This window comes from Apteryx mantelli, chromosome 17 (assembly GCF_036417845.1).
Source record: "Apteryx mantelli isolate bAptMan1 chromosome 17, bAptMan1.hap1, whole genome shotgun sequence".
Classification (NCBI taxonomy): domain Eukaryota; kingdom Metazoa; phylum Chordata; class Aves; order Apterygiformes; family Apterygidae; genus Apteryx; species Apteryx mantelli.
In genome coordinates, this window is record NC_089994.1 from 1,562,015 (window position 1) to 1,586,422 (window position 24,408).

The following is a 24,408-nucleotide window of genomic DNA, read 5'->3' on the forward strand; positions in this document are numbered from 1 at the left end:
TAGAGATGTTGATTGCTTGAGACAAGACTAGAGGAAAAAAACAATTACATAACCTTCACCCTGTATCGTTAATTTGGTATACACAGTGTACAACAAATAAGTTCTGACATATTTTCTGTGTTAAAATATGCTCAATAAATTTTGAATCAAACTAACCGTGACTTGACAAAAATGCATAGCTATTTTTATTAAAAATTAAGCTAAAAACATCAGCTGAAAAACTTGGCATTTCTCTTACACATTTTATGAAAGCATAGAGAGGCTGAAAACATACAGACTCATTTTGAAAAATCATGCTACAATTTTCTAGAAAGTCTCCCATGCTTCTGATACTATTTAAAGGACACTTGCTAAATTGTAGGTGAATCTTTTGTCTATGCCCAATTAAAAAGAAAACTGAAAAATTAAATAATAAAAGAAAAAAGAATAAATCAGATAAATGTACATAAAAGAACTAATGTTAGAAAACATATTATTTTAATTACAGTTCAACCATTTAAGTAAAAACATTTCAAATAAAATTTAAATCATTTTCAAGTTACAATTTAAAAGTGCCCATTAATTAACATGTTTTTAACTGAAACATTTCTTCCTTGTATGAAACAATATAATTCTAAATCCATCCATGGAACACACATGTATCTCTAATATACAAAGATGTAAATACATCAGAGGCAGTTATCCAATATGACTTGTGTAATGTACTTATTGCACTGTTTTGCTAATGCCGTATTATGTTAGGCCAAAAAAAAAAAACAAAAACATTCCTCTGATATTTTCCAGTGATATAAACACAAAACAAAGCTGTCCTGACTTTAAGTGGCTGGAATGACAGATAATTTTTCCGCCCCACCTATGAAGCCAGCAGAAGGTCTGACACCAATCGCAGGTGAAGAATCAGAGCTTTATTAATGGTTATAGCCCCCCTCGCACTACACTTAAGCAGTAAAACCCATTGATAACCTGCACATTCATTGCACATGTCATGCACACCTGCCTTTTTTATTCAGCAATAAAAAAAACAATACTACAGAGACCAATTACTAATATCTCACCTAGCTATCTTGTCGCTGCATGACATGGTAAGTAGCCTTTCTCCTTGCAATACTCCATCCCACGTCTGGATAGTGGTAGTAGATCTCACAGGAATTGTCCCTTCCCCAGATTCGATTTTTGTCCGTAGCTGTCCTCTTGCTTTGCGGTTTGGATGTCTGTCCCCTTGATCTATATGACAAAAAGTGCTCACCATCAACTCAGAAATACTCTCAACATACTTTATATATGGCATTAAAATAAGAACAGTCAATTAAAGACACTTGCCTGCATAATTGTTAACTTGCGTAACAATTTCTATTGCTCCTTTCAATTTAGCTACAGCATTAAACATCTCTCTTGTACACCGTGTCTCCTAAAATGCATTCGCAATTAAACCAGCTTTCCATGAAGGAACAATTAATATGTAGCAGGTAGTTCTTAAATTCTGTTCTGCACATTATAGTATTAGAATGAAGTCAAGCAGCAGATCAAGAAATGAGCAGGCAGACAACAACCATTAAGAGACAGCAATATTAAAATGGCCTGGTTAGTTCTGTAAGGATACTTGCTGACACGCTGGCTTATCTTTACTAATTTTCAGCCTCTTCAAGCCCAGGTGGTTGATCTGCCTATACTTAACTTCTGTGATACAGGAAGAATTACTCGGATTTTCTGGAGAGACCTTTTTCTAACACACATCTACACAAAAAGGAAAGAAGACACCTAAGCTCTAACTGTGCCACTTGTATGTGATCAAATACGCTTTAGACTCCACAGCTTTAATATGATTGCTGTCATACCCTCTTGTGCTGCTTCATGGGGTGAGAAAATCCTAGCATCGCCACAAGGAGACGTACTGATATAGAGATGAAACTGCACATTCTCCTTCAGTTTAAACCCGCCGCGTTCAGATTTGATAAAAATGGATTTTTGCTGATCTTCTTTATTGCTGAAATAGAGAAGAAAGCTATAGTCAAAACTGAAATAAACACATAAGTAATGTAAACTGCTCAGTCTCAATAGACATTAAAATGATTACAGTATGTCTAGACATGGTTATAACTCTAACAGTTATTAGAAATAACAAAATGAAGAGACACTAGAGACAAGAAAGAGAGAGCCCTCGACGTTCCCAGTGAACTTTTAGAGACTTATCAGGAAATGAAACATCACATATTTGCTAGCCCAGATTATTTTGATTTACATGTTTATAGCTTACAAAAAGATTCCCAAATACTTTTTTCCACGCTTCCCTCCCCAGGTTCACACCTAGTTGAATACACGTTTTGTTAAGCTTACCTTAGATAAAGCTCAAGTTGAGTATATAGAAATTTAAGCAGGCACCGGCGAGATACAATTTCTGCATGGCAATCATTTAATGCAAGACCACGATCGCTCATATATTCACCATTGATGCATTTTGTTCCTGTAGAAACACTTATTACCAGAGCGTCTTTCACATCTGTACCTGCAAAACAAAATTTCAAAATTTTAATTTCGGCAATTAAAAATCACAGTCATTCTAGCAAGAGATTTCTTCCCACAAAATTCAAACAATGCTTCTTTCTGCGTTTTCCTTTCAAAAAAATTGGTTCTTTTTCCAATACTTTCTTTATAGCAAAAGCTTCAGTCAGACCTATCCTCCCTGCGCCTATACCAGCATGGTCTATGGTTCACGTGAGTTCTTCATTTCGGAGTTCAGACTAGTTAGAAATTGAAAACTTGCAAGGAAAACATTGCTGCTTCAGGAAGAGATATTAAAGTCTGAACTCCAAAGACACTGCTTTTTTCTGAGACACGGTTGGCCCGCTAGCTTGCAGCACATACCTCTTGGCTACATATGCAGATATCCACTGTGATTTTAGAAATTTGTCTTATTAAAAGGCACTGATTTATTAAAAAACAACATATTTTGATTGGGTATTAAGCCAAGAACAGGAAAGGTAGAACTACAGTAGGAAGAAAGATTAAATGCTTAAACCGCTGCAAAGCTTATCAGCAGTATAATATTTCTAGAGATATAGTCCTTGATGTTAAATAATTCTGCACAGAACAACTAGATGTGAAATCTTTAAAAATATTTTGTGTTTTATAGTCAGAAAACTGTCTCTGTCACAAAAAATAGAGGTCAGCTGTATGAAGAATTCAGAAAGGCAGGTCCAAAATGTTACATCCCTCTAGCAAAACAGAGCAAAAAGCCCCAACAAGCCACACGCTAATTCCTTCGAAGTTCACAATGCTTGATCAGCAGAGGCAGAAAGCGGCCAGCCCTGCCAAATGCCCTCTGCTATCTTCCTGCCGCAGAATAGTTATTAGAGTAAGTAAAAGCCGAGAAACCACATTCTACAGACCGACCCCAAAACAGATTTAACCGGACTTTAGGCACCTAAGGCTTAGGATCCTCCCCTTAATATGAGCTCAGTTCCTAGGGGTGCCTATACAGAGGGAGCCTGCTACAGTGTAGAGCCAGATGTGATGCACGTCCCATCCACAGCTGTGCCAGCTCTGGCTCTGGAGCGGCTTGTTCACACTCCTGTACTGCTGGCACACCTCTGGGCAAACATGCGGTGAGCTGGATGGGGAAGATAGCCATTGTTTTGAATGCAATTCAGGGCCCTAGTACTGTTCACCACCTGATTGCCCTATGGCAGTGCCAATATACGGGGCAGAACAAGTAATTAGTAAGGGGATGAGTGGCACGGAACAGGACGGGTTGTTTGAGCTGTCACTGTTGATGAAATAAATCCTAACCGAAGTACAGCCTTCGCAAAAATGAATACGAGCCCAGCTTGCCCTCCTATGGGGCTGAGATAAAACCAAGGAGGAGAGATGGGGAGGTGCTTCACCACCTCAAAATCAGTAGAAATAAAGCTTAACGCGTGGAAGGGGCCATGGTTAGTCACTTGAGAATCAAGAAGCCATAACCAGCTCCCTGGTGGGACTCATCCGTGATACGTACCAGCTCCAGGGGAGAGTCTGGTCCCAGATATTGTAGCGAAACATACAGCCTTTGTATTTTCTAAGCATATATTTCTGCCAAATACTTACTAGAGTCACTATCTAGAGAAACGTAGCTTAGTTAGCTCAAGGTTCATTTTAGTCAGCTGGCATTTTGATAGAATTTACTTTTTTGTTATTTACCAAACAGCCAAGAGAAGAAATGTTCAAATAAAACACGCAGCAGATCAAAAACTTGGCACTTTCAAATGAAAAGAAAGGGGCCGAGCGAAATGAAAGTATCGGACAAAGTCTTCAGCCCAAGTCATCCTGATGCCCCCGTGTAGCGACAGGTACCTCTCTTCTCTGTGTGTTCACTGTGGCTTTGCAGAGGCTATTTTTAATCTGAAAACCTTGAACTCGTGCAGAAATTTCCTAGCGTTTTTCTGAGGTCTAACACAGGGAACAGAACAAATCCAGGTGGAGATTTATGAAGGGAACAGTGACATTACGAGAACTTCAGCAGTTGCCCTGCTGGCCCTCGGCAGCAAAAGCTGGTACAGGCTCCCCTGCTACGAGCCATCATGGCCAACGGCATTCCTGTTCGGGATATTCAGTGTCTCATGTCAGGGGAAGCTGTTCTCTAAGGCTGGGCGTCAGGGTCACCTAATTCTAGGGATTCCCCAGACACTTAACACATCCATACAAAGCCGTTTTCTAATAATGTGCAAAGCTATTTCTTCAGTTAATCAAAATGTAGTCACATGTTAATTAAGGCTTTTGATTCTTTGGGCACATGGCTCCTCTGGGAATCTTGGACACAGGGCTGTAATTACAGTAACAACTTTTTCAACATTATACAGTAATCTAAAATAAAACTACAGCATGTTCTTCACAGATAGATCATCAGGATGAGGGACTAGCAATGTCTCACTGGACAGACTTTGGGGAACAGTTTTACCCCACTTATACTTTGTATTTACTTGGAGCACAAAGTATGTGCGTGGAAGGGATCTTTGATGAGCTTATGTTTAAGCACCTGTACTAAAACCGAACCCCTTACTTTCTGGATCACATAATACTTCATGAGAATTTGGGACGTCATAAAGGTTAGGGCAGAATGATCTCTTCTGGCACTAAAGATAATTCAGTGTTTTTTAAATTAATTTTAGAAATGGTCAAACCCATCAAGTTTCCTTCTCTTAGACTTGCCAGGCTTTCAAGCAGTTTCTTGCATTTACCAGTGTAGTCTCCGAGGCTTATGGTTAGGATGCAGAATACCAGACCGAAAACGTCATAGCCACGTGAGGCAAAGCAGCTGAACCAGTACAAAATAACTTTACTGGCAGCAATCTGTACAAAACCTTCACTCTGACAGAAGTAATGCCCAATTTGCTAACACACGCGCACCGCTCTCCATTAGGTTCTGCACAGTGAAGCCATCAGCCCTTCTGCCGGTTCCACGTGCTTGTCAGGTGGATTCACAAATGCAGCCCATTGAGATGCCAGCAGGAGTACTGGACCTGCTCAGGTCCTGGGGAAACCCAGATAAGAGGGGTCAGCACTGAGAGCCCAAGGAGCACTGCCTTCACAGCAGCAGCCTCCTGAATGCACACAAGTGTGAATCCCAGAGGCCTGAAAAAGACTATGATGAGCCTACAAAGAGGACAAGAATAACCACGAATGAACTGCCCCAACTGCAAGAAGTCTTAGTGCATCCTAAATGGGGATGCGGCCAAAGCTCCTGGATACCTCGAAAATTCTGTGAAGCACTCTGTGGGACTATCCTTTGTTATAAAGCAATCTCATTTCTTCCAAGAAGGAGGAGAAGAATAAAAATGACAATTCAAACATGGTGGGAGAGGAGATCTTGCTCTGACTTGTACAGCTAATAGGGTATTTCATGACAGGTCCAAAATGAACTTCAGTCCAATCAAGTGACCAACTGGACTAAAGGCAAGGATAAATCTTAACATAAGGAAAATTCAGCAGCAGCACGGATGCAGATCAGCTTACGGTGGAATTTCACTTTTGATCCAAGTGATCTGGCAGAGCACAGATCTCATGTGAGCAATCACAAAAGCACAACCTTGCTGCTGGTTGTACGTGCACACTAGTGTCAGCTGCTGAAACAGAAGCTGCTTTCAGCAAGTATTTTTACTAAAATGACCGAGACACTAAGCACCAAGAAAGAAATATTGCAAGAATAACTAAATAAAGCGCAAAGTCCTAAGGACTTGGAAAGCAAGCATAATTTATAACATTATATGCCAAAACAGAAGATACTGTCTATGTGACTAATGTGGTGATTGTTATGTTTACATTTATTTCCAAAAAGGTGCATAATTCATTTCAAAAGATACATGTGTTTTATAGAATACGATTTATCTCAGAAGTCTCAATTAGAAGTCTCAAATATCTCAGAAGTCTCAGACATCTCTACCTGTACAGAATATAGGAACTTTGTTGAAATAGAAGTATTCGCAGGTAGAATTTTCTTGTAATCACATTTAACCAAGATCCAAGTGCCTTAAATACAACAGTTTGAAGATTAAATAGTAATATATTTCAATACTGGTTGAGTGAAGAAAAGATACGGTTTCTTAGAATACATCCAGAGTTCTGGTATTTAAGCAGTTAAAATGGTGTGGGTGGGTGTGTGGGTTTTTTTTTTTTGCCTGTTGTCATCACAATTCCAGCAAGGACTTTCCTCCGTGCACGTGGAGATGTGAAATTTTCTGTCAAATCACTGAATTTATCTACAACCAAGCGTGCAACAGCATCAGCTAAAACCTGTAAAATCACAGAAATGCACGTTAGGAAATTAAACAAATAATAAAACCATTAGGTTATAAAGATCTGCACTTGTACTGATTTGACATAATAGATTAAAAGAGTTTGCGTCGTTCATTTTTAGAAGATTGATGGGACAAAGATTTTCAAGTTCTGCAGTGCGTCCAGGAGCTATCTAGGGTCCAATTTTCAGTTATACTGAACTCTCATAGCTCTCTGTAGGCTAAACTGGAGCTCTGTGTGTCTGCATCTATAAAAACAGGGTCAGACAGCCTTAAGCCAAGAATCAAAACAGCTAATGTTCATGACTGTTATGAACATTTGAGGCTTATGAGAACAACTGAATAGACAGTTGAGTCAATATTTTCATGCTCAAACCTCAAAACACATCAGTTCAGTATCCTAAACATTGGACCTGACAAGAGGATTGAAGTGCAAAAACCAGCCTCTTCAAACCATCATATAAACCTTTTATAACCATGGAATTAATTATGCAGTTATTACATAAATAAGAATGAATCCATTTTCAACAGTAGTTAAATTTTATATTTTTATTTTTACAAGACATATGCAAATTTAGGAATGGAAAATGTCAACATATAACCCAAAACAAGCCATCAAAAATTAGGAAGATTCATCTCTCTCACCTTCGGGAAAACTTGAATAATAGATTCATCCTTATAATTTGCCAACAGGGTTGGCAAGCAACATAGGTCATACTGTAAGGGTGAATAATTTCTAATATTAAGGGAAACTTCAAAATACCAGTCCTGCTTTTGTTGAACTCTGCCGATGGTTCAGTTCAACACTGCAGCTAATCTCACCTGATGTTCTTAAGGCGGTTGGAACCATAACAGCTAGAGGAAATGAGTCAAAATCAAAATCTTGAATTTTCACCTGAAAAGAAACTGAAAACCAGGGCAAACCATGCAACAACATTGCCTTTGAGGAAAAACACTGGTTAATGACTGTACTTGGTACTGGCTAAGTGGTTTTCACATGCACTCCATGAAGCGCAATACCCCAGCAGTGTGCATGGCAGCACAGTTATTTATTCCAAAAGAAATGGCTGAGTACGGCAAGTTACATGTTCAAAAAGAAACAGCTGTAATCTAGATACATAAAGAAAGAGAAAAACCTTCTCAGGCGTCTTCCTCTTATTTAGAGGAAGTAGGAATGCCCATTAAAACAGGCTCTTTAAGGCTGATTGGGCTGTTTCAGACACCATCACACCACCCAGGCACGAAGAAAGAAGCCCAAAGCTAGTACGGGAGATGTGGCAGCTCATTCTCACCTGTCTCCCACCAGGATCAGCATCAGGATCCAAAGAGAGAGGGAGAACTGAGAGCTGGGGAAGGAACCCAGTCCAGACCATGGACCCCTGCAGATGGGTGTCCAGCTGTAAGCTGCTAGCTAAGCTCTTGTTATAGTCAACAGAGATGCAGTCACCATGGTGGACCATTCAGCTCTCCCTCAACAGACTGCCTGTATTTGATCAGCTGAGCCACCCTCCAGACTTCACTGATCAGCTCTCCATTGACTATAACGGCAGCTCGGACACTCATGAACACAGAAACACCTAGGCTTAATATTTTTGACTACGTGTAGCAGTCTATAGTTTGGAGCCAAATCCCATCGCTGGAGTCCCAGGTATAAAGAGCTCAGTTCGGTTGTCCATGTGTTGCCCCCAGCGGTACCCGAGATGCTGTGCGGTAACCACCTGGCCCACGATGCTCTAGAAGAACACAGGTCCTGTGTCTTATCTGCCAGTGCTATGCAGATGTCTTTGGTATCCAAGAGCATCGAATGTGGTGCTAAACACATGCGTGGGCAAGTAAATCAAGCCCAAAAGGACTCTTGAGACTGAGAAGATTCTGCTTACTAACTACCTTTGGGCCCCTTCAGTAATGGAAGAAAATCACCGTTCTCCTTCCTCCTAGATAGGGTCCAAGGCAAACCAACAGTGCTGATGGGCAACAGTACACAGATCTGTGTGGAGGGATCCAGTTGAATCTAAACAAAAACTTAAACATAATCGGATCTAAAAACACATTGCCAGGGTCAAAAAAACCAGAGGGCTGCAAGACTGTCAGCTCGATTCTCCACCATCATCTTTGCAAAGCCCGTAAGAGCTGACAGCCCGGAAACAACGTGAAGGAATTCTCAATGTTAACTCCCTTCTGGGAGAGCTTTAGCAGCCAAGGAAGAAATAGCTACAGCCTGTGTGTCATAATTTCCAAGCTCTACGGCTTTTTCCAGAAGCCTACTGGAAACAAAGACTAGTAGTCAGCAGTGACAGAGGTCGCATTTATCTTAAGCTTCAGTCAATGTTTTGCATTGCACAGTTTGCAGGTTTTAAGAGCCCCAACACTCCAACTACGAATTTTCATGATGCATTTGAATAGACTACAACTCAGAAACTCTTATCTCACTAATGCAAACAAAGTATTTCTGACGCTGGACCCAAAATTCTGTCATAATCTGTGCTACGATAGCATCATGATCAAATGACACAAAATTTAATTGTGCCAGTCCCGGCACTTATATAATGCAGTAAATAAGAGTGAAACTTTGCAGGATGAAAGACTATAAGGTAAATAAATATACAAGAAGCAAAACAGTAAATGCCAACAGTTCTATACTCATCTTGGTATTAGAAATGGAAAATTAAGACACACGTAGCTTAAATAATTAACCTGCCTACAGCTACATGGCAGACCACCGCGGGGAAAAGAACTGAACAAAGATCAGAGTCCCATTCCAACACTTTAGCCACAAACCCGCTGCGTAGCTTGCTGATAATGCTTCCTAGTTGCAAGTTTCATGCTCTCATTTCTAAAAAATCATACCTAATTTTCTACTGTGCTTTACATCAGACATACTGGAGCTTCCAGGAGAATATGGCTGGTAGCTGACCAGCTATCAAGCAACGCATAACCATGCAGATCAATGTTACGAGAGAACATATTATTGCAGAAGTAGTGAAAAACTTCTCCGAATACTGATGTACCCTAACCACAAACAGAACAGATGCTTCAGGGACAGCATGTTGAACCAAAGCATCAGCATGCCAGAAAGGCTTGCTGTTCAGGTAACAAAAAATATGGATTATTCCTTCTTTGTAAAAATTAAGCGTGGTCTGAAAGAGTCTTCTCAAACACTTGCCTACATAAAAATGCCGCGTATCAGAAATGGTGCTCACAAAACCTTGAGCCAAAAACCACCGGTAGTAAAAGGGAAAGGTACAGAAATGCTTCTTTCAGGATCTCTGAACATTGCTTCCTTATGTAGCTCCTCAGTCCAGATGGCTAAATGGAGGCTGATCTGCAGAGGCCTGTAATCTCCCCATTTCATAGGGAACCAGCACCGCTTGATGAGGCTTTTTGTCATGGGGCAGGAACTCAAACTTCTAGGCATTTCTGGGAATATACCCATGGACAAGTTATCTGCCAGTACTGCTGATAAAAGGGTATTACAGGCTCCGTTAGCTACTTGACAAGTAATTGAGTGGAATGCTCATATATAGGGTTTATATATATATATGTGTGTGTGTATGTATGTGTATATATATATATATGTATATATAGCTTTTTCTGACAAGATTATTTCTTACATAATTGGTGAAGTAGATATAACCACAGTGTTAGTATACAAATGAGAACACGGTGAGTCTTTCTGGGAAAATGTAAGCTTATGCAGAAGGATGGGGCTGCATCTCAAACAACGTGGAACTAAGCTGCTGGCAAAGAAACCTAAAAACGCTTGAATGAATTATAAAATAAGACCCTGGAGAGCGTTGATAAGAAGAACTAAGCAGAACTCAAGCTAGACAAAAATGTCCACTAGAGATGTGAACAACACAGAAGAAACTGTGAGGGAGGGAAAAAAGAAAAGAATTTTACTGATAGAAACAGGTTAATATATAAAAGATGTTATTGATCTGATATCCAAGTTGCATAAAAACAGGTGCATGGTGAGAAATAAGCACTATTAAATGTCTACAGATTAAGTTGTCAAGATTTTGGTCTTGTATAGGTTTGAAACTGCGGAATACTTACCCAGTAAACTAGATATGAACTATCTTTTTCTCTCAAGCAGTCTATTCCATTAAAATAGTAGATTCTTTAAGAGCACTTGTGTCTATTTATGCATTTCATGTGGCTTGCTATGGCTCAGTAAGTCAATAAAGGGAATCGGTGCACAAAATTCATGCATTTTTTCCAATCACCTCAACAAAGATACCACCTCACCTACAAACATGTTTCCCCTAGATCTCCTGGACATACCTCAGGTGGGCAGAAGAGCAGCAGGACGACAAAGAACAAGTCCTGCAAAATTGCAGTACTTTGTATTTCAGATTTGTCTCACCACTCTAGACACGCCACTTCCTCACAGCACCGCAAAGCCTTTTCCCACCTGACTTCCACCGGAAAAGATGGAGTGTTTATCTGCTTTAGGTTACATTTGACAATTAGAGAATCAGACTTTTTAGCCTGAATAGACATGCTTTTATCAATAAATTATCTTCTCATTAGATGAGGACTCAAGTCTGGCAATAACTGCTGGGACTTGCCTATTTGTCTGCCCTTCAAAATATTAAAAATAGTAATAAAAGTCCACTGACTGAGATTTTACTGAAACTATAATGGTCATGGCAACAAAAATCTCACCGTTTCCCATAACACTGTAAGTCAAAAACTCTTTATTTATGACACAACCAATCTGATTCATCTGGAACTTTTGCTGCCTGTTTTCTTACCATCATCTTCATGTCTCAAAAACATGTAAACTACAGGGACACAGCTGGCTGAGCAGCTCAAGGAGACAGCCTCTGCTACTGATGAGCAGTAACTTTCCTCAGAAGAGCTTAGAAATGTGCTGCCTCACTAGCTCTGCAGAGTCAAGGAATAGCGATAGATCATCACAGAATCACAGAATGGTTGAGGTTGGAAGGGACCTCTGGAGATCATCTAGTCCAACCCCCCCTGCTCAAGCAGGGTCACCTAGAGCACGTTGCCCAGGATTGCGTCCAGGCAGGTTCTGAATATCTCCAGAGAAGGAGACTCCACAACCTCTCTGGGCAACCTGTGCCAGTGCTCTGTCACCCTCACGGTGAAGAAGTTTTTTCTCATGTTCAGATGGACCTGCCTGTGTTTCAGTTTGGGCCCGTTGCCTCGCGTCCTGTCGCTGGGCACCACTGAAAAGAGTCTGGCTCCGTCCTCTTGACACCCTCCCTTAAGAAACTTGTACACATTGATAAGATCTCCTCTCAGTCTTCTCTTCTCCAGGCTAAACAGGCCCAGCTCTCTCAGCCTTTCCTCATAAGAGAGATGCTCCAGTGACCTTGAAATCAAGGAGGAAGTAATCCAGGACAAGCACTTCCTTCATGCTAAACACAAGATAAAAACCAGATGTCGTGTTTTTATTGCCTATCACTCGCTTTTTCTCTGCAGGCACTTTTGCTGATGCTGGGGCAGGGGAGGAGGGCTCCTAAAGAATAAAGAAAAAGAATCAACGGTGTTTTCTTTCTGTTTATCTATCTGTCATAGGGGCCATGTTGTCAAGAGTGGAGTACCCTACTAGAGATACTTCAAACTCACTTCTGTCACAGAAGAGATTAGAAAGGAGAAGCTCATTTATGGGACTGTGTGTAAATATGAGCTGATGTGATAGGGAACTTGAAGGATTAGTTGCCATAGTCATATACTTCTAATCACGAGCTCCCAATAAAAGAAGATTCTTTTTTTAATCAGTAAGTATTATTACTTCAGAATATCTTTGCTGCATATTAATGCTTGCAAGAGACTGGTAAACTTTCAGGAAAGTGTGATTTTTACTAAACGACATTGCTCAACTGTCCCCAGCAAAATGTCACATTGAAGAAAGAGTGCTTTGTAAATATGCAATTGTGGAATGGGACCACCCATAGTTTCCCTCAAGCTTCTCCGCAAAAATAAATAAATAAATAAATAAATAAATAAAATAAAAATCTGCCTGGATACAAAATGCAACCCTCATGGACACACACCACAGGAAATGGAACTCCTCTGGACTAATTATCAAAGACTAGACATTCCCCCCATAGTCTTCTACATCCCATGCCCCCACATCCAACTGAACCACAAAAACATCACGGCACCTAAGATATGCAAGTAGTGTTCCCATAGTGAAACAATGTCCTGGAAAGGGAAACTACAAGTCTAGTGGTTTGATTTCGATTAAAGGTCGATGCTGCTTTTGGAAAATATTTTAGATAAAGATGTTTGCCTCTGTGGATCATAAGGCGTGGAGGGAAGGGAAGAATCAACCTTTAATACTTGCAAATTCATTCATCTAACAAAGATAGCTGGAAAAAAGTCTGCCTTTACTGTCAGGTATCCAAGAACGCTCTACTCCAAGCTGCAGTATTTCCTGGTACACTTGGTTGGGGGTAACCTGAGATACCCCAACAGGATAGTTTTGTGATGAAAAAACTTTGACCAACCTCTGTATTTCAAAATGGTGAGATAGCTGCTCCCCTAAAAACACTGTGCAGACAGTTGGGCTCTCCTCCATGGCAATCAAGATTGACAGATTCAGGTACAACAGTTTAAAGCTGTCGTTTCAAAAGGTACCTTCTTTGGGAACAACACTGGGTTAAGCTCTTCCTACCTTCTTACAGTCCACTTCAGCTCCTGGGTTTTGGGGAATAAACTTTCTAGGTGATACCAGCACGAGTGTTTACCCTATGAGCTACATTATGATCAGGGAATAGATCCAGATTAGACAATAATTTTTTGTTATCTTATTTTCAGCTCAAACAAGCATGGAAAATCCTCAGGCCATCACCATTTATCGCTAGCAGTTTCAACCTGGGCAAAACCAGTTTCGGACAGATGCTATGGCAGTACAGCAGAGACAGAAGAGACAACGCTACATGTGGGAAAACGTTTTCTGTTCTCCTTAATTTAAGGCTACTATAGCCTCGAAGCTGATCTCTGGGCAAACACTAGAGAAGCTTTTTGCATATATATTTGCAGACTTAGGGACAGAAAATCTTTTCAGCGATTCTTAAAAGTTTTGAAGAAAGCAAGCTTGTACTAGCCAATCAATTTTATGGTTTTTCGTATGTTTCCTAGAACCTGAATACGCTTATTATTATTATATTGGGTGCACACTCTAAAATAGTCTCACAAAAGCAGAGTAAAAACAGTAACAGTTGAAGTCTATATGTAACATATGAGCTTACTGAGGTTAACTGTTCCATTTTCTCAAATCCATAGTAATATTTTTAAACAGCTAGTCTCCTGAATTAAAAAAAAGAAAAAAGAAGAAGAAGAAAAGGAAACTCTTTCCTCAGTGACCCTTTTTATGGCTTCTACAATTAATAAGGATATACTCTGAATTCAATTTTATAAAAGGGATTCTGAGAAAGGAGGTGGAAGGAGAGACAGAAGAGAGCAGAAGGGAAGGAGCCTGACAGAGCTGAACCTTACTATTGCAAAGGAATTATCAAAGGTAACAAGGGGCGCAAACTGAAGCAAATGGTGCAGGATGTCTCTGAAATGAAGGCTGGAGGTGGGTGAGGAAAGGCGCAGCGGAAGCCTGCCAAGGAGCCCGGCCGCTGGAAGCAAAGAGGCCACAACGCTCAACTTTTCCTCCTCCAACCGCTTTGGATCGCCTCCAGAAACAACCATGAAGATTTTTCTCTTTCCAAAGAGATATTCCCTCTTGTTTTATTACCTCGTTTAACAGGTCAGTTTAAAGACAAGGACACCAGATGAAAATCACTTCATTAAATGAAATATACTTTAAAGGCTGTAATCCTCAACGCCTGTTATTCTTGATAAGCCTAAGGAAGAAGTAAAAATGAGATACAAAACAGCTGCTTAACAATAACTGCTTAATAAGTAGTTATGCGGGCATTCCCAATGCACCCATAAATACACTGCGTTAGAAATCTCTGAACTTCTCTAACTGACCAGACAACTTCAGAGTTGCCTTCATACTTAAACTTAATAGTTTGCAGACCTCAAATTTGTTTTGGGGCTGATAAAAATGTCAGGTTCTGGAAGAAAAAAATCCAAGGACTTGAAGCTCTGCCTCCCCATCAAGCCCAGACCACTGACCTGTCTGGGGGGTGGATCTGTCATATCTCTTTCGGGATCTATTCCATCTCATATAAATAAACATTAATTGAAGCAGAATTTGAACTTTTCTCTCCCATTCTCAGGAAGTGCCCTAACATGAGACACATACAGTTTCTCTACCACCCTCTCCTGTATTAACTCATTTATTCAAAGTTGGACAATTCAAACAAGGAAAGACCCAAAATAGATGACAGTTTGCTCATTGAGGCATGTGAGCTCAAAGCTATTTTGGGTGCATCGTTCCTTTCTCTGGTGGAAGTTACAGTGAAACCAGTTCTTTTCCACATATACAAAACAATTTCAGTTAATAAATATTTTACAGCAATGTTTCAGAAAAAGAAAAAAAAACCTGAAAATCTATGTTTTAAAATATTCTGAACCTTAAAATGTTCAGGTCTGTCTGGATCTGAAGGAAGATCTCAGCAGGAGATCACTCCTACCAAAAACAGCTGTTCCATCTAGATAAATGCTGGTAAGTACTGAAGCGGTGGTGGACCAAGGGCGCTTCAGGGGTTGACAGCACTCTTGGATCTGAGCAGGGAACTGACCCAAAACTTCCCAAACTTCTGGGCACTCTTTGGAGCGCTAGGGATCTTTCCTCTTCCTCTCAAGCACAAATGTTCTCCCTCAGGTTTATTTCTTCTTACCTTTACAGTTTAGGGCTCATGTGAACTTTCTCACAAGCTGATGAGCACTGGCAGTGTCCACAGTAGGCAAAATCGGGGTCAGCCTGGCACATTCTCTCTCCTCTGACAGTGATCAGCATACACAACTCAGAGAAGGTGCAAACATATCTATGCTAATAAAACACGGTAGTTATTTTCTAGTTCTCCATGATAAAAAAGTTTCTTATATTTATTTAAAGAAACTCCAATCAGGCAGTAAATTCTCTCATTACTTACACAAATGTATCTTTTTATCTCTTTTAATTCCACCACAATTAATTCAAGACATTACTCACGAATTCCTATGAACATATTCAGTATGATCTTTCTACCAGGTCTGAATTTCTTACATTCTTATTCAACTTTATACATTGAACATATTTCACTAAACACTCTAGGTGTCTTCAGCATCTCTCCAGAGGAAGTCTTCCCAGACCTTTGATCCCTTGCATCACTTACTTGTACATCGTTTCTGTTTTTTAATACTTCTTTTTTATTCCCTGCCTGCCCCAAATTAGACCAGGATTAAATATTGTACCTCAAGTGAAAATACCCATCACACTATTGGATCTCACTCAATTTTTTCCGTGTAACATTTTGTTTGCACGTATGTCCATAATGATGCACAAGCTCTTTTTGCCCTAAGTTGAATTTGCAATAAATGAGGTGAATAATTAAAAGTATTCCCTCTAGTGGATGTTTTAATTATTTTCATCTGCAATTATGCTGCTTATTTATTTAGTTTGTTGCCTTCTCTCACAACTTCTCCAGCTTTCACTAATCTAAATAACTCTTTCCGTAAGATTCAATATTTACAATTTCAATTCCCTCATTCCTATCTCTTCAGTTGTTTCCAGACCCAGCAGTGCTTCCCCTTTGCATCACAACTCATTAGCTATCTTTTTAAGTCAACAGTTTGAGGAAATCTGGGAAATATCATGATAAGCTTCTATGAAGGTTTTCCCAACCCCAGCCACCAGTGGCCCCGAGAGGATACCTACCCTGGCAGAACAGTTTCCATCACAACCACTGGCAGCAGGTGTTGCCTGGACCAGCAGACTTTACTAGAAGTCACAAAGTGCACAATATGCACTGGAAACACTGCAGGAAAAAGTACCAAGCGCCTGGAAAAGTGCATTACTAGGAGGCAGCAGAATTACTGGGGCACACCAGAATGCATTGCAGCAGGTTCAAAACCAACAAGCTGAGATGCTTCTTCCCATAATCCACATCTAAACTGCAGAACTTAATACTACAAGGTGCTGTGGAAGCTAAAAGTTTACAAAAGTTCAAGAAAGAACTGAAATTCTTGCGGGGGGAGGGAGGGTGTCCTAATCCATCAAGGGCTCTTAAATGGAAAAATGCCGTTTTTGGCTAAGAAAATTCTTGAGTTTGGAAGAATATGCTGGGGCAGTGTTGCTAGAGATATGCCCTGTTCTCAGTTTTCTCAAGGCATTTGGTATTGGCCACCGTCCATGCTTGATTTTGCTTTTAGTGACAGCATCAGCCCACCTCTTTCAAACCCTTGCAGCCCTCTTGGGAAGCAGGGAATGTCTAAGGGAAAAGAAAAAAAAAGTAGAGAAAACAAGTGATCTCTGGGACAGCAAAGGACGATTTGGCACCAAGGATAGGCCGATGGGCGAGAAGAAGCTTTGGTCCGGCTCACTATGGCTCTTCCTGGGGTTCAGTGCCTCCAAAATACTCCTTTCTTCAGTAACCTGATTTGGACTTTACGTGGACAATTTGCAAACACCTGGTTGCAATAGCTACCACACTTCATCTATAAACACATGACACATTTGTCTTCAGAGCAGATTTTAAAATACTGTTCACCTTTCTCTGTCTTCTCTATTCAGTTCCCATCAACCTTAAGTGCCTACAGACTCTATAGATCCATGATAAGCCTTAAACATGGATCTTAAACATTTTAACAACATTAACCTAGATGTGTTGAAACATTTAATTTTCTTCCACGGCAAGGAGTGGAAGAGCGCACATTTTGGAGTCCTTGGTATATGCTTTCTGTTACTGCTAATACAGAAGGTTTCACCGGATTGATTTCTTTGTTTTGGAAAAGTAAAGCCCTGTGTGCAAGACTGATGAAATCTCTTCCACGTTAACACATTGGATGCCAAGGCAATACATACACGAGGCCTGATTTTCGTCAGGACTTCTTCATCTGTTCTGAGGCACATTATATTAAGCGACTTACTGGTTTTAAGCCACTTTCTCAGCAAAGAGATTCTCCACACCACTGGCAACCTTGCTTCATCCCTCACAAAAGGTCAAGCTGGAAATAAGCAGATATGCTTGCTTTGCACAGACTGATTTTAAATGTATTAAGCCACTGGATTAGCACTTTGATAATCCACTCCACGGCCCAAAAGACTATACCAATGTCCTTTTTATAAGCTCATTTCCAATGTAAACTTTCCTTGTTTCATTTGATAACTTACGCATGTATCTCCAAATTTAACTTCCTCCACAGTGTCTGCAGCTATCAGGTGTGTAATAACTGATATGCATTTCATCCAATATTTACAATCAGCTCCAGAGTAATAATAATCTTTTCTCTCCTCTAAATTCTTTGCACTCTATCAGTTTTTCTCATGAGGCACCACAAATTAACCATAACGTATTAACTATGTATATAGCTAATCTACAGCGTATTAGAGATGTCTTAGACTTGTGCAGAGGATGACCACTGACTCTCAGATCCATAATGTAATGCTGTCTCAGACTATGCATCTTGAATTGTCCTGTCCTTTTTACCGCACAGCTCTGAACTGAAAATTCATTTTGAACCTGCCACTCAGACAGTAAATTCCAACATCTTTATTGGCATGACTACATCATACCTTTACTCTTTCCATTGAACATTTGGTATCTTGGATTTTTCTCCCCTTGCATGCATCGAGCTTCCGATTTTTCCAACCCAGTTACCATTTTATTTGGTCTAAGGGTTATAACACATCCTATCCCTTTGACGTCACTTCTGTGCTCTCCAGTGTTTGCAGCTTTGCTCATTTTAGGATTATCTCCAAATTTATCATCTTTACACATACTGAATAAGCACTGTGTAAAAAAAGAACAACCCACAAAGAGTATAAAGAAGATAAATAAAGCAAGACCTAATACAAACCCTTAAAAAGTCCCACAAATGCTGAAGTCCCTTATTAACTACTAACTACTAACAGACTGAATTCTTCCTTGATACAATTCCAATAACTTGACAGGTAATTCCAATTGTAATTAAAAGCACATTAATACAACACACCAAAGTGAAGAAAGGACAATAAATTCCTGACTACAAGCTGATCAAAAGACTTCTGAACTACTTCTAAAGCCTGCTGGGCGCTCTTGAGTTTATGCCATGCTCTGTGTCAGGGTAATTCCACAGCCGAGTAGCCTATTCCTTTGCACACCTGTAACAGATGTAAAACGCAATCTGGTCCTAAAGGACCCTTTGTTCTATACAATATAGATATGAAGGTCAGCATAGGAGCACTGCAAAAAAAATGATTGTATGTGTTGCTGTTTTGTTATTTAAAAACGCAGCCCAAGGCTCGAATGTCCTGGCCATCTCCTGCATAAGGGCAAGCGTACCCATAGCAATAGTCGGTTTTACGGTGCAGTAGGCTAAGACAGCTGATAGTGATTCACAACATCAGGAATGAAGATTAAAACCTATCCGAAGCTACTCTGAATAATTCTTCCCCACTTCTTATGGCAGTTCCAATTTTGACCATTTTACTGATTCAAGAACTAATACTGTGCAAATCACTAGAGTGAACTACTTTAGCGGCTGGTGCCACAGGCTTTTTAAAAAGCTCTACAAAGAATGTGGTCTGAATTAACCGAAACTACTGAGAAATCATAAACAGAAATAACTAGATGAAATATCACAGTCCTAGATTTGAAAATGCAGGAAACGTTCATCGATAATGCAATAATTGTGCAACATAAAAAGACAGCATATATGAGTTTCCAAATGATGCAAATTGTCCAAGCATTTTGAGGGAAAAATGTACCTAAAATATTCACAACCTCAAATTATGTTCTTTAATCCCACTTTCTTGAATGATGCATTGATTTAGACAATAATATTTTATATTTTTAACAAACTCTAAAACCATCCTTGGGGATAGCAAAGGTCAAAGCCTTGAAAGTCTCATTAAAAAAAGCATATAGAAAGGTGCAAGAAAATAATAGGCAAGTATTGGAATTGAGATAAGCATATGTAATGTTAATATAAAAAGGCCAATGGATGCACTAGAAAGAGGTCATTTGAAAAATGATTACTGGTGTCTGACTGGGGAAAAACAAAAGTACATAAATAAGGGGGAATTTTTCTTGATTAAAAATTTACTCCATTCTAGCTACTTTACATTTCTTGTCTATGTCTGGTATGTTCAATACTTTGCCTAATTCATCTATTATTTGATTTAAACTATTTCTTACCAGATTTACTTGCCAAAGTAATTTTCACATATTTGTCGACTAAAATAATTGTAAATTTCAATTAACTGATTTGATTAGTGCATCATCCTTTAGCTGACAGTTATTTAAAACTCTTCACACATTTCTTGGATACACGCACTGAAAGTCTGGCTTTTATTCAAGTACTGGGTACAAGGGACCACTGCGCTGGCCTCACTTAACCTGTCCTTGACATTCGCTGTTCAGCACCGTTCATGCCAACAATTTCGGTTTGCAGGAGAGAATGATTTTCTTCTCTAGTAAAAACTGTTGTATCAGATAATCAAATTATTTAAAGCAGTAAAATCCTGACTTGAACTCCATCTGTGCACAGCTGCCTCACACGAGAAAGCCATGATTCAATTTTTCCCCTGATAAAAACTGTAATTTAAGCGGGCACTAAGCTATGCTTTGCATTTTATTACGTGATGTGATTAAGGCTGAAAGGATCAACAAACAAAACCTCTTTGCTGTCCAACGGAACAGAAGGATTTCAGAATACAATGATTTCATGTCGCTGACAGAAGCCGTAAGTGGATAAATCACCCAACAAAACACGCAAGCGGTGTAAACATCAGAAATACGCTTTAAGCTGATTCAAAACAAATGACTCGGATACTCTTGGCAGTCACCGAAATATATGAACAAAAAGCAAATGGGCTCCTCACCTGCAGTAAATGTAATTGGAGCCCCTCGCTAGGGATGGGTTGTTGAGATGGAGTCTGGTCCAGCTGCATGTTAAATAAGGATGCCAGAGCTGACTGAGCAGCCCGAGCTTTTGCGAGCTTTTTATTCCTTCCTGATCCTTCAAAAGTCTGACCATCCACCGCCACTGCCATGACAAAGTTTTTAGCATGGCTTTCCCCACTTTCTGAGAGAAACTCGTACTTCAGCCCTGGCCGCAGCTCGTTCAAGATCATTACAGGGTTCTTTCCACTTGTGGATGGATACGGTGATGGTGCAGGGAGAGGTGACTGCATAAGACTACTAGTTACAGTAGACGTCGACAAACCGTAGTCCCCACTAGAGCTAAAGGATCCATCGCCATTGGACCCTAAATAAAAGGAAGCATCGGAAGGAACTGGAGTTTCAAATCCATTGAAAAGCATGTCTGGAAAGTCTGCTTGGTCAGACGTAAAGTCTGTGTTCACGGACAGAGTCCTCCCCATTGCTAGATGTGCTTCAGAGGCGTTTGGAAACTGCACAAAAGACCGCAGAGCCTTCTCAGCGGCGTGGAGCTTTGCTTTCTTTTTCGTAGGGCCGGACCCCTCAAAGACCTGTCCGTTAACTTCGACCGCCATCACAAACATGGGGGCATGAACCGGACCCGTCTGGGACAGAAGTTTGTACTGTAAACCAGGTTTTATCTCATTAAGCTGCATCAAGGCATTCTTTGGCAAAACGGGGCCCGGTGCTTTCTTCCTCTTCTTCGGGCGAAATTTGGAGTGGCCATTGTTGCCCTCCTCCAAAGGACGCTTTCTGCTGCTGCTGCTGCTACCACCGTTGGAGAGCTGAGTCCCCTCCCCGGGGCCTTGCACACTGCCATCCTTAGGGGGAACGTTGTCCATGTTGCGGTTTTCTTTAACATCAGTGCTGCTTGAACCTGTGGTGCCCAGAAAGAGTAACTTACAATGCCTTCGTTGCAGGATCTTGTAAATGCAAAATTTATAGATTCCTTTATCTATCTTTGTAACTGGTTAAGTGATGTGTGCTCACAGGCTAATGTTTCTGCAGTACAAACGGAGAGCTAGATCTCCTAATAATTCAAGGAATAACATTCAAGAGCGATTTCTGAACTATGCATTTGGTATCTTCCTACAGCAATAAAACACCGAAGCTTTTATTTTGCATTCAAATCACACTGGAACAAAACTTTTACTCATAAATTACATTTGGCCTGAAAAAGGCTTTAGACCAGAAATACAGTTTATACTATTTGCAATATACACCTATAAAACAAAAAACTACCACAAGTAAAATAAAAACAGATGCTGAAGACCAAAATCAGGAAATTGATATTAAATTCTTTTATTTTATTCCGGCTACAGTTTTTCTTCAGTGATTTTATTTGCTCAAATTGAGAAATGACATAAAGTCTGAGTCAAGAAAAGTTAAGCTCTTTTGTAGGCACCTTGACCAGAAGGTGCACCAATATTCTTATATTTCTCTTTAGCTACTACAGATTCTGCATTCAATTCTTTTCGACATTCTTCCTCAATGTTCAACCGCACCATAATTTGCTAAGGAGCTACGGCTGCCCGCTTTCTCAGTAGCAGCTGACTTCCCGCCACGCGGCAGCAACAAGAACAGTTTAATTCCGGCAGAATGCCCAACAGAGCAGAATCCTTCTCCCAGAAAATCTGACCTTGGAACAGCCCGAGCTCATCTGCACTGAACCCAAACACATACTCATCCTTTCTGTGCATCAAAAAGGCTCTTAAATAAGGCTGCAAGGATGCAGTGCAATGCAGAGTAGAGCGCGCTAAACTTAGCTTCAGCTTCTCTCTGGATAGATGGTCTTAGATTTTGAACTAAAATTTGCCACAGATATATTCCATCTTTCCTCAGAAAAACAGCTGTAAAAAATGCTTAAGTTCTATGCTTAAGTTCAGCTGTGCCACAAGACTATATGTCTGCACAAAGCCAGCTATTGAGAAACATTGTATTTGTTATTTACATGCAATTTTGCAATTCCTTGCAAAGTAAAAATCAACTGGTATTCCAGAGTGATAAAACCAAAGATCATAATGATAAAGATCCTTCATTAAGGCTATACAGAACACAAGACGTGTGACAAATGTTGCATAATCACAATGATGATATCTTTAATGGAAAAGCAATGTGACATCATTATATTAATTTAATGATTTACTTCCTAAAGTAGAAAGCTTGAGTAACGATGTCACACGTATATTCTAAGAATTATTTTTGCTACAACTGCAAAGACCTCGGTTTTACCCTGTAAAGAAACTGCTTAAATGAATTATTTGTGCTTTATATTGGCATACACAAGTGAAAAGGCAAATTTAGTAGGTCAAGTGTTTCCAACTTCTCTGTTCCAGGACTTCAAAATATCTAGTACTATAATACATCCACACAGTTCACAGGTGATAAATATTAATCAAACTTAGAGCAAACCAAGGTGGAAATTCTTTTTCACAGCGATGAATTTCCAACACACTATAACCTTTCCCTAAGAATAGCTAAAGTGCACACACCACTTCGCCCAGGTTACAAAGCTGATGGAATGGTTACTAAATTTTCATTTATAACATCCTCCAGCAAAAGCTCGATAGGTCACTCCTTTCGGTGCTCAAAGAGAGAGAGAGGGAGGGAGGGAGAAAAAAAAAAAAAGACGAAAAAAGACGATCAAAAGAAAAAGCCAAAGTAGGAACACATTTTGTTACGTCACGATGGTATAGCAAAGAATTGTACAGTACTGAATGCTAAATTCAAATCAATATAACAGTGAAACACTAAATACTCTAAAGTGCTTCATCACTAGAAATGTCCTTAATTTAGTAATCATTTGTAGTGTTCAATCGCAAATTATATTGTCCGCAAAATGAATACTATAGGACCGCAACAGTCAACACAGAGTGTTCATGCATGAATATTCTTCATTGTACTACATTGAAGGAATTTAAGTAAAATAAAACAAAACATTAAAATTTGGCTTAGAGTGAGTTTCTTACCTGAAGCTGTGATCTCTAAAAATTATATCTTATCTAAGCCCACAATTTTGGAACATTGTTCTTATTAGCAGCATCAGGAGTCTGCTAGCAAACAATGCAACTTCTACACTAAAATGGAAGTCATTTAATTAACATTACACCATAGCCTCCATTTGTATCTTTCTTTTTTTTTAATTAAGACTGCTAACAATAGGACCAACATCTGTGGAAAACAGAAGAGGAAAACATGAATTGAATATATGCCAACTGAACATTAAAAACAGAAATTTGTACAGAGTACAGCAGTCGGAGGAACTATTAAATCCACTTCTTTACCTACACATGGGAAACAATGTCTTGTCAAAGAGGTGGGATTTGTAGGGAGCAGGAAAGAAACTTGCATGCTTCCCTTGTCTCAGGAAAAAAAACAAAAGGAAGGGAAGAAAACTACTCCTTGCCTTTGAGTTATGGGGCACATTAGCTTTGGAGAACCTGCAGGATGGAAGAAACTAGGAGAGAAAGCAAGCTAGCAGCCTGAGGCAAAGCTGGGAGACTATGAGAGTAGGCAAACTCGTACAACACAAAGGAGATCCAAATCCAAGCCTCGGATGTGATGGAAAGGACAAGACTTCCCTCGAGAAGCAGAAGGGACTCTGATCTGTTTCAACCCACAAAGTCACCAAAAATCATGGGACC

General features: G+C 39.8%; 1 protein-coding gene across 1 annotated transcript in view; it reads right to left on the bottom strand.

Annotated features, from left to right (window-relative positions):
* Positions 1-1,051: 1,051 nt before the first annotated feature.
* The window catches only part of LOC136993542 (double-stranded RNA-specific editase 1-like), a 28,704-nt gene continuing 5,347 nt past the window's right edge, over positions 1,052-24,408 (bottom strand). Inside the window, exons 2-6 of the mRNA XM_067306954.1 lie at positions 20,707-21,641; positions 6,651-6,765; positions 2,335-2,503; positions 1,836-1,984; positions 1,052-1,224 (exon numbers count right to left, since the gene is read on the bottom strand). Coding sequence (XP_067163055.1) covers positions 1,052-1,224; positions 1,836-1,984; positions 2,335-2,503; positions 6,651-6,765; positions 20,707-21,641 — 1,541 coding nt within the window. The remainder of the gene's footprint in view (positions 1,225-1,835; positions 1,985-2,334; positions 2,504-6,650; positions 6,766-20,706; positions 21,642-24,408) is intronic.